This window comes from Xiphophorus couchianus, chromosome 17 (genome assembly GCF_001444195.1).
Source record: "Xiphophorus couchianus chromosome 17, X_couchianus-1.0, whole genome shotgun sequence".
NCBI lineage: Eukaryota > Metazoa > Chordata > Actinopteri > Cyprinodontiformes > Poeciliidae > Xiphophorus > Xiphophorus couchianus.
Window position 1 is genome coordinate 16,568,175 of NC_040244.1, and position 10,281 is coordinate 16,578,455.

Sequence of the window (10,281 nt, forward strand, 5' to 3'; positions counted from 1 at the left end):
GAATCTCCCCACTGCTTCCTCCCTTACCTGTCTGCTGTGTTCCCTAGTAGCCATGATGTCGTTTGTTTATTAATATTCTCTAACAAACCTCTGAAAACAGTTTCAGAGCAACTGGATTTATGTTGAGAATAAATTACGCACAGCAGAACCCTGTTTACTCATTGGGTAACCTCTAAAGGCGATTGGTTGCAGTTTATTTGCGATTATCAGACTAAGATGGTGCTTCGTACAAATGCAAACCCTACTTTTCAGGATTTTATTTGTAGAAAGAAACCATTATTTTTGTAGATTATGCTGCAGAAGGAATTAACAGCAGGATACAAACACAAATTAATTCTGTCTGACCTGGAATGTCACCTATACTCTACTCTGCCAGTCTTCGGAAATGAAGTTTAACGTGTTTATGGTATGTCTGGTTGTTTTGATGTGTTGCACGAGGCTCGAGTAAAAACACGACAGTTTCATGTTTTTCCCCCCAACACCATCCTTCATTTTTAGGCCACCTGAAATGAAAAAAAGGGAACATCCTTTTCCTGAACACTGGAAATGAATATGATTCGAATCAACAATGAGAAAGAAAACACTGCCATCTACTGGATTGTATTTGGAAATGCATTCGGGCCCCTGTCCAATCAATGAGGTTTCAAAGTGATGCGTTCAGAAATGTAGGAAACCTGCTCATTTCTGACTTGTTAACCATTTGTATGCCGTTTTTTTTTTTTTACATCAAAACAATGGTACCTCTTATTCATTTCGTTATATTTTATTCTTTTTGGTGTTCATTCATTCTAAGCCTCTTGTACCTCTTGCCCCGTTTTCAAGTGAGGATCAAATAGGTCAAAAAACCTGTATTTCAAAATGATGGGCACTAAAAAAAACCTATTTTAGCAAACCACCGGAGGATAAAGATGTTTATCTTTTTCTTCATCAGAATTTTGACGTTTTGCCATACTACATGCCTTGAAGAAAATAGTGAAATTCTCTACTATTAGTAGAGACAATTGAGTTAAGTTTGTTATTGCTTTATATCTTCATTCTAAGCTCTGAAAGCCGACGTTTACCAATATATTAAAGGGCTATAGCACAGTTTTCCAGTAAATCTGGACTCATCGTCTCTAGTTTAATACCCAAAATAACTTGACTGATTACATTTGATGGTTGTTGACTGGATTCTTTAAAACATAATTTGGCCCTTGTCCTTTTTGTGGATTTACGACAGCTTTTGATTTAGAAACATGGGACGCAGACCGATAATGCCTGGACTTAAATGTTCTGAATTTAGTAAGATGTAAAGTACCACAGGCATCATCTTAAAACAAAAATAGAAAATGTATTGTCAGACATTGTGTACTTTAAAAACTACAAAAACTACTGCTAAAAACGATTTAAAACAGCATCACACATGTTTCTTACAATTGCAACAATTAAAACCAGATGATAGTGACAAACTAAAAAAATTATTTAAAAAGACTGTGAAACAAGTTAAGAGAAGATGTAAATCAATGTCATTTGTAAAAGTTTGCGGACTTACAAACGTTGGAGTTCAAGTCGACACTCTACATTACGAGGAATATTTGAACTCAGCACGATACCTCAGCAACTGTCATGGCGTCTCCCTTGAAGGGGGCTTGGTACCAGAGACAGTAGCCTCTGTCAGCGCTTACTTTTCGCTCTCCTACTGTGAAGTAAAGCCTTTCTGAGGAGGTTTATTGGAGCGGCTGGTTACCATGGGGACTGTCCATGCGAAGGTAAACCGCTGTAGCTCTGTGAGTGAGAGTGGACTTACGTATAGTGACTTGACCTCTCTGCTCTGCTGTGGCCAGAGAGCTGAATGCTGCACCGCGGCACCACGCCTTTAGCTAAACTATTGAGTTTAAGAAAACCAACAAAGAAGTCAATTTATGTCGCTTAATCTGTCCGAAGTTTTAAAGCCGCGTTCATTGCTGCAACGTGTATATGGTGATGCATTCACGGACTGTAAGACATTAAAAATGCAGAGCCCTTTCAGTCCTTCTTATAGCTATTGTTTATTTACTGAGAAAAACAATCATGGTCTCATTACTAAAGAAGCAAACTAAATTTAAAATTTGTAGTCTTGTTTTATCGTAAAATATCTAATATATCAGAGTTAACAAAACTTATTTTTACTCACCTGAACGTCTCATATTGCCACAGTATATTCTGTAACCTTCAGTGATCACTGGACATTAACAACTCCTCTCGGCGCCCCGCCCAATTCTAGCTTCTTCATCTGCTGCCCCATAAATGAGCATTACAGATCAATTTATTTCAAAAAGTCAATGTCATTTTGAAATAAAGTACAAAGCACTCCTCAAAGAGTGGAGAATTTCTGTATTTTATTGGCTGTGTGTAGATACATATTAACAGACCTACAGGCTTACAGCTAATAAAAATTCAAAACGAGTCGTTGCAAATTTCTTATGTTGTGTCTTAACACAAAAAATTTGACAGTTGTAACTTGTTTCCACAATTATTGCTGCTCTTTGCCCTGCTTCCTGCAGCATTTTTCCTTTCAGTAAACTTTCCATTAAACTCTATGAACAACTAGTTCCTTAGCAATGGCCTTTTGTGGATCATGACTGTTTAACAACAGTCAAGTCGGCCATGTTACCTGTGATTGTAAGCCATAATTATCTAAATTAGCAGAAATATAGACATAAAATAGCTTTGTGTTTTAACGGATCTCTTTAAAGCCTGTCTTTTAAATTACTATTAACATCTCAATCATCTTCATCTTCATTGAGATCAGCCGATATATACGCCCATACAGTTAAAACCCAGCCCTAACACTACCCACCAGACTCCACTGTGCAGAACTAGTCCACTAGTCATTTCTATAGAAAACATACTGATCTGTGTTTTAAGTCGCTCGGTCTCGGTGCAGAGTCTGGATCCGCTCCCGATGCATGGCCGTGATTTGGGCGTCAACCCCGATGACTTGATGGAGCCTCCAGAGCAGGAGTCCAAGCAGGAAATCCTGGAAAACAAAGATGTGAGTAGTGGTGTTTAGTTCTACTTTATGTGTTGAATCATAGTTCCAACAGCGGTTCATTTGGTTCAGTAATGTTTCATTTAAATTGAATTTATGTTTTATAGCTGGAAATCATTCAACAATTTACCTGGGAAATAGTTTTTCCAGCTTTCAGAGTGGCCAGTGCTGTCCCACTGTCAGAATTCTCCAGACGTGATTTTTTTAAAATGTATTTTTCATACCATGGCTTCGCTACTGCAGACACCTTCTTTAGTTATGTGATTAATTCAAACATAACAAAGTTGTTTGGGTGACAAGATACAAAACATGTGAAATAGTGAATGAGATCAACAGACTACATTTGTATTCCAAGGGAAAATGTAATGTTCTCATAACTCCTAACATCCAAATCTCTTCAAAGAGTCGTTGTGGATGGTGATGCTGTGGGCAGGAAGGATCTCCAGTACCAGTCAGTCTTGCAACAAATCTGAAGAAGCCTCTGACTCAAGACTGCTGCTGTGTAAAAGTTTCATGACTGTTATAATATGCTAATATGATAACATTTTTAAATCTCTACTGGCAGTATGGTTAGAAAGCCTGATAGAGAGACGTAAAGGTCTGGGATTTGATCCTTGCCCCATACTTAGCATATAACTGTATTTAATCCATGTTGGACATCTTTTGCCAACATTGTGGTAGTACTAACATTTAAAAGTACCATCATTTTTTGTTAAAGGGATATGTTATCGTCCCTTTAACTGGCAACACTGGAAAAGCAAACCTGGATGGAAAACCCCCCCTGTCTCTCCAGAGTAGACTGGGATTATCTCAACATAGAACAGGAAAATAAAGCAAGCATCCTTTAAGCAACATGGACATCAGAACATTGATTCAAACTGTTTTTCAGTTTATTCGTAAAGAATTCAAGTTTTGTTGAAAATGTTATTGCACTCAAGCCAAAATACTTTGTTTCCGAATTGTGCCTTTATTATGTTGTGATTGCATCTGTTGGAATATCCAGAAGAAGAGTCCGGAGTACAAGATAAACCACTTTTTAGACCAACTCAGCTCTGTGACTACCTCTCTGAAAGTGTCTACAGATCCTATATGTTGCAGTCAGAAAACATGTCCAATAGATAAATCCTGTTTGGTCACACAGGTGGTCGTCCAGCATGTAAACATCCAGGGATTGGGGAGAACCAAGGAGGATCTGCTTGGCTACGAGATCTCCGATGTATTCCATGCCAAGAACCTCATTGACGTATGCATTAGTTGCCTGACTGTGCTGCATATTAAGGTATTCTAACACCAATGTGAAGTGTGTAGCGTTCCGTAAGTGTGCCGGTCTTTTTCAGGTGATGAAGAGAGCTCACGTTGCCAGACTGAGGCTTCTCCGCCTCGGAGTGTTCAAAGAGGTGGAGGTTCTCATCGACACGTCGGAGGGTAACTGTTCATACTTAAAGGCGCACGCTGGTCCGATATGACCACACAACTTAGCTGAAACGTCTTTGCGATTGGCTCTCCGTCAGGTAAAGACGCTCTGCCCAACGGTTTGGACGTCACCTTTGAAGTGACGGAGATCAAGAGGCTGACAGGAAGCTACAACACTATGGTTGGCAACAACGAAGGAAGCATGGTGAGACACAAACCACTTACTTCACACAGCTGTTAAGGTACATACAGGCGGCCTGGATGAGAACTGAATGTGATGTGGCTGCAATGTAGCTCACCACCATCAGTGTGTGAATGGATGGGTGACTGAAGCCATTAGGGGTCCTTTGGACTGGAAAAATTGCTATGCAAGTACAGGTCATGTATCATCTACCATGTCCTTCAGGTTCTGGGGCTGAAGCTGCCCAACGTATTCGGCCGAGCTGAGAAAGTCACCTTCCAGTTCTCCTACGGGACAAAGGAGACTTCCTACGGCCTGTCGTTCTTCAAACCGCAACCTGGATACTTTGAACGCAAGTACGTGGCATCATTGTTCTCCTTTAGGTTCCATTAGGCGTTTATACCTGTTGGGTTCCCGAATGTTATGTGGTTTCAAAAGTTGATACTCCTTTTACTTTGGTTTTGTGGTCTTTTCAAAGGTGCAGTTTTTCTCATATTAAGTGTCCTTTATTTCAGCTTCACTCTAAACTTGTATAAAGTCACGGGTCAGTTTCCGTGGAGCTCCTTAAAAGAGACTGACAGAGGCCTGTCTGCAGAATTAAATGTAAGTTTTTTGGGTTTTTAAGTCTGAACCCTGTAGACTTAAGTTCTGATGCGCCTGTTTGCCTCGTCTTTGCAGTTTCCGCTCGGCGTGACCAGCCACACACTGAAGTGGGAGGGAGTGTGGAGGGAGCTGGGCTGCCTGGCACGCAGCGCCTCCTTCGCAGTGCGAGAGGAAAGCGGCCACTCGCTGAAATCTGCCCTTTCGGTAATGCCAGAAAACTCTGTTTCTTTTAACCAATAATGTATAAAAGTGAAGGGAAATCTTAAGTTTTAAGCAGTTTTCTGTACAGTTAAATCCCTATTGGTTTCATTGCAGCACTCTATGTCCATCGACTCGAGGAATTCTGCTATCTTTCCAAACAGAGGTGCCTTGCTTCGCATCAACCAGGTCTGTATGTAAAAAGTGTGTTGCCATGTTTGTTGGTATATTAAAAATCATATGTTATTTGGGTGTAAACATGAGTAAGAAGAGATTTTGAAGAACATCATGTCTTTTAAGTGAGTAATATTTATTACCTTTGATGCACTCCTGTTTTGAACAGTGAGTGTGTATTGGGATCAGAGGTGTGTTCTGTCAGAATACACAACGTCTGCTGTGACTTGACCGTCTGGGAACTAAATATCAGTTCTCTGAGTTCTTTTCACATAAACAAGTAATTATAAGCTGAACTGATCAAAAAGTAGGTTAGGCTGTAAGTTTAAGTTTCCAGCATCTGACGTGTGGAGGTGAGTGAGTCTTTATCACTTCAGACAGCATAGCAGAGCTAAGTAATGTTATTTGGTCACAATATTAAAGGTACAGTTGCATTAGTCCTGTATCAATTAGGCATATGATGTGCATTGCTTATGGTGTAGATTTATTTTACATTTACAAGCTGTTTGTGGTAGCTAACTTTTATCTAGTTATTTATGCTACAGTGTCACATTCAAAGATGGGCAAGAGAGCAAGATTTTCTCATGGTATTGTGTCCTCCTACGCCACTGAAACTAAAATGGGGGGAACTGATGGGTAGCCTACCATATATAGCTTCAAAACCTAAAGAACAATAAAGGAGAAAATCAGAAAATGGACACATAACAAAATATAATGGTTAATTTAGAACGTGTGGCTTCTGAAGCTAACAGATTCCCAAAATGAAAACATTCTGTTATGTGTTCCTCTACATGTTGAAGAGGTTTAAGAGAAAAGAAAAGCAGGACTTCATTTACTAATAATTTGCTAATAATTGGTCAGTTTTAGCATCAATCATCAAATCATGGCGTATTTCCCTCCTTTTCCATTTTTACACCTCCAATTTTAAGCTAGCTTACCTTCCAGTTGCTATTTAGATTTTTCTTAGCTAGCTTACACCTGCTTTTCATTTAAGCTTTACCTTCTGAAAAATGTGACTTTTTCAGCTCATAGATGGATTTGTGTTCTTGCAAAGGGAATTCTCAGAGCTGTTGGTTTTAATTTGTGAAACAAAACCACTCATAAAATCCAGGAAATGGCGACATCCAGAAAGGTAAGCTAGCTAGATTTTTGTTAGCCTTAATCTTTAAATGTGTGCACCAAATGAGGTTTTTTTATTATCGAAGAAGTATGAAATGTTTTTTTCCTAAAAACCAGAGGAAAAGCCACTGTTATCTTTAGAGGTTCTTAAAGGTAGATGGAAAATACTCTCTGTATTAAAAATGTTGTCTTTAAAGTTCCCTTGGTTTGTATCGCTAACATGACCAGCATGGTTCTAATTCTCTGTCTGTTGGTGTTTTTGCCCGGCAGGAGCTGGCTGGATACACCGGGGGAGACGCCAGCTTTTTGAAAGAGGATTTTGAGCTTCAGTTAAACCAAAAGCTTTTCTGGGACTCTGTACGAAGGAAATTACTAATTTTTCAACTTTACATCATAGCTCTGACTTATTGGTATAATTTAACGTTTTGCTTTGTCAAGCTAACCACTAGAGGGCAACAAAGCTTTGTTCTTTATTCCTGAATGTGTTTTTCAGCAGAATTAAAAATAACTACAATTTATGTCCTGTCAGGTTTTGTCTGCCTCTCTGTGGGGGGGAATGCTTTATCCCATCGGAGGACAGCCGTCCTGCATCGCTGACAGGTATACCAGTTGTTAAAAACTAATCAAACCGAAATTTGAGAGAAGTCTGAATTATTTTTGTTTTCAGATTATTCAGTTAGTAATCTGACTTTTTTGTTTTGCTTGCTGAATATATGCAGCTGTTCAAGCTGACATGTTTTATGAAAGTATTGTGGCCTGCCGGCTTTTGTCCAGGTTCTACCTTGGCGGTCCCACCAGTGTCCGGGGCTTTGGAATGTACAGCATCGGGCCACAGAGTGAAGGTAAAACGAACGGGGCCTGATATGACTGGTGGGGTTTAGGTGTAAGCAGAATGCTGATGTGTTGCATTTGTGCGCTTTGGGTTTCAGGTGACTATCTGGGTGGGGAGGCGTACTGGGCAGGCGGTGTGCACCTCTACACCCCTCTACCATTCAGGCCTGGCAAGGGAGGCTTCGGCGACCTTTTCAGAATGCACTTTTTTCTCAACGCAGGCAACTTGTGCAACCTTAACTACGGTGGGTGGAAAGATGACAGACTCAGCTTCTGCTTTGCTCAGATAATGAAGTTGTTCCAAGTCTTTTGTGTCCGTTTGTTATCTCTCATGTTTGCTGGGCTTCTAATCTCAACAATGAGCTCCATCTGACTAGAGAGAGACTCACTTTACATTTGTTAAAGTGAGTCTGAAACCTTTCACATTTTGTCTCCGTCTGTTTCTGGTATATTAAGCTATTGATCAACACAGTTGGCAGCTTTGTCAATATATTTAAGTTCCAGCAGAGCTGTCACTTCACCGTCGATCAGCCATGTCTCAGTTAGGAACAACCATCTGAAGTCTACTGAACAATCCCACTAGGTCACATCTGCACGTGTACAGACACCAATAGTCACTTCACTGTTGCCAACTTTGCAACTTTGTTGCCATATTTGACAACTTTTCAGTCAAAAAAAATCTGAATCGATCAAAATTGGAATTGGTAGTCAGCCAGAAACCTGATCGGTGCACCACTAGAGCAGACTATGAATTATTTTTCTTCCACTTCACAATTCTGAACCTTAGTGCAAAGCGGTGAGGCTGGTCTCTCCCTAGAGTACATGTGTGAGGAAGGTTTGCCTGTGCTGTGCGGTGACATGGTCTCTGTGTCCCGTGCAGGCGAAGGCCCCCAGGCTCACCTCCAGAGGCTGGCCGAGTGCATCCGCTGGTCGTACGGGGCCGGCATCGTGCTGCGGCTCGGGAACATCGCCCGGCTGGAGCTGAACTACTGCGTACCCATGGGAGTTCAGAGTGGAGACAGGTGGGAGAATGACCCGAGCAGTAGCCGCTCCTGTTGTCCTGTTTCTGCTGAAACATCACAGAAAATGTTTTCCTCTCTCTCTCCTAGGATATGTGATGGCGTCCAGTTCGGAGCAGGAATTCGCTTCCTGTGATTTCTCGTTGCATCCGCCCCTCACCTCCACCCCCGCCTGTCTTGCAAAGTTTGATGTGAATAGAGAGAGCGTCTTTGTCATGTTGCACCTGTAACTTGTTTGGGAGTGTAAAAACAGTAGCATGGGCTCACGCTGGGGAAAAATAAGCCACGCCCCCCTCTGTGCCATGGTTTCCTGTGTCCACAAGCGGCTGCTGGAAACTACCAGCACCATGCAACGTCAACTCAGCTGAGTTAAAAGTAAAACGGGGGACATGAATCATGTTGTGTTTTGCTTGGTAATTTGCACCTCTGGTATTTTGTGTTCCGTTTGGTGAGGTAAAAGTTTCTGGCAAATATTAAATAGATTGTTGGCAGGTTGCCTCGTTGGTTTCTTACTCAGGACTACAGTTTGTTCCTGACGCTGAACATCAGGATCCTCCGTCTGGTTCACTCATCCTGCTGACCAGCTGCAGGAGAACCTGGAGAAAATCAGCTCTGATTTCTTCACAACAACAATGTAGGTCAGACACTGAAGATGAAAGGTGGAATGTCACCATAGAAGCATTCACCAGTGGTGTTTTTACCCCCACTTCTCTTTTTGATGTTAAAATGTTAATTAATAAATACTAGCTGCTCCCTTGAATTATTTCTGCTGTCTTCAGTTTACTGGTAGATTTATGCGTTGACCTAATCAGTTCCATTTTCGCTCTGCCAGTTCCAACGTCCATCTTTCCATCAAATCTGACCAGCTTTCCAAGTCCCAGCTTTACACAAGCATCCCCAAATCAGATTTTTATTCAAAGGTTTAAAGCCCCCATGTTCCACTAATAAAACTCTCTGAGGGAGAATTAGGGGAACATTATGATATTTAGTGAGGCGCTGTTAGATCTGGGGCCACTCTGTAATTAGTTGAGGATCCACTGTAGAAAATTTACAAGTGTTTTATCAGCTCATAGGCCAAGGAGTTCAGTCAGTAACGCAAATCAATAACTGATAAGGTCTGCAGGCCGGAGCTGATTTAATTTCTCCTTCAGTAGAAGAAGTGAATGATCATGCAGACGGGGTTCTGTCTCGCTGCCAGGTGTCAGCTGATCGCTCAAACCTTTGCTCCTCAGGAACCTGTGCAGGGCAGTCGAGTTCGGACGGTGCCAGGTGTGATTTTGTTCCGTTTGTTCTGTGTGGGAGTTCTGGCAGGTGAACGGGCCAAAAGCCTGAGAGCCCTATCTGCACGGTACAAAACGGAAAGGGCAAATACTGAACACTCCATTACAAACTTCTTCTGTTTTTACTGATTATTATTACAATTTATTTGTCTCAGGTCATAAAACAAAATGTTAACTTCAAGGATAACCTGAGTAAATACAAGCAGCAGTTTTCAAATGAGGATGTTTATTAAAAGAAAACAATTTTCCAGGCCAACGTGATCCGAAGTGTAGAATCACACATTCAAAAACTTGATTCATCCCTAAGGAGTATTAAATATAATAACTCATATCAAACTATCATTGTGGATGGCGATGCTGTGAGCAGGAAGTCGATTTCTCAACAAATCTGAAGAAGCCTCTGAATGAACACTGTTGCTGTGTAACCGTCTCTGACCGTCACAACATGCTAAC

General features: G+C 41.1%; 1 protein-coding gene across 1 annotated transcript; it reads left to right on the forward strand.

The window, feature by feature from the left end:
* The first annotated feature begins 1,574 nt into the window (after positions 1–1,574).
* On the forward strand, positions 1,575–9,308 carry samm50l (sorting and assembly machinery component 50 homolog, like). The gene is made up of 15 exons (XM_028043674.1): positions 1,575–1,748; positions 2,906–3,013; positions 4,152–4,253; positions 4,348–4,435; positions 4,522–4,628; positions 4,830–4,960; positions 5,120–5,207; positions 5,283–5,411; positions 5,523–5,594; positions 6,969–7,055; positions 7,228–7,298; positions 7,473–7,540; positions 7,628–7,774; positions 8,410–8,551; positions 8,639–9,308. Exons 1-15 carry the CDS (start codon positions 1,728–1,730, stop codon positions 8,682–8,684), a joined length of 1,407 nt encoding a protein of 468 aa, XP_027899475.1. The 5' UTR covers positions 1,575–1,727; the 3' UTR covers positions 8,685–9,308.
* The last annotated feature ends 973 nt before the right edge of the window (positions 9,309–10,281 follow it).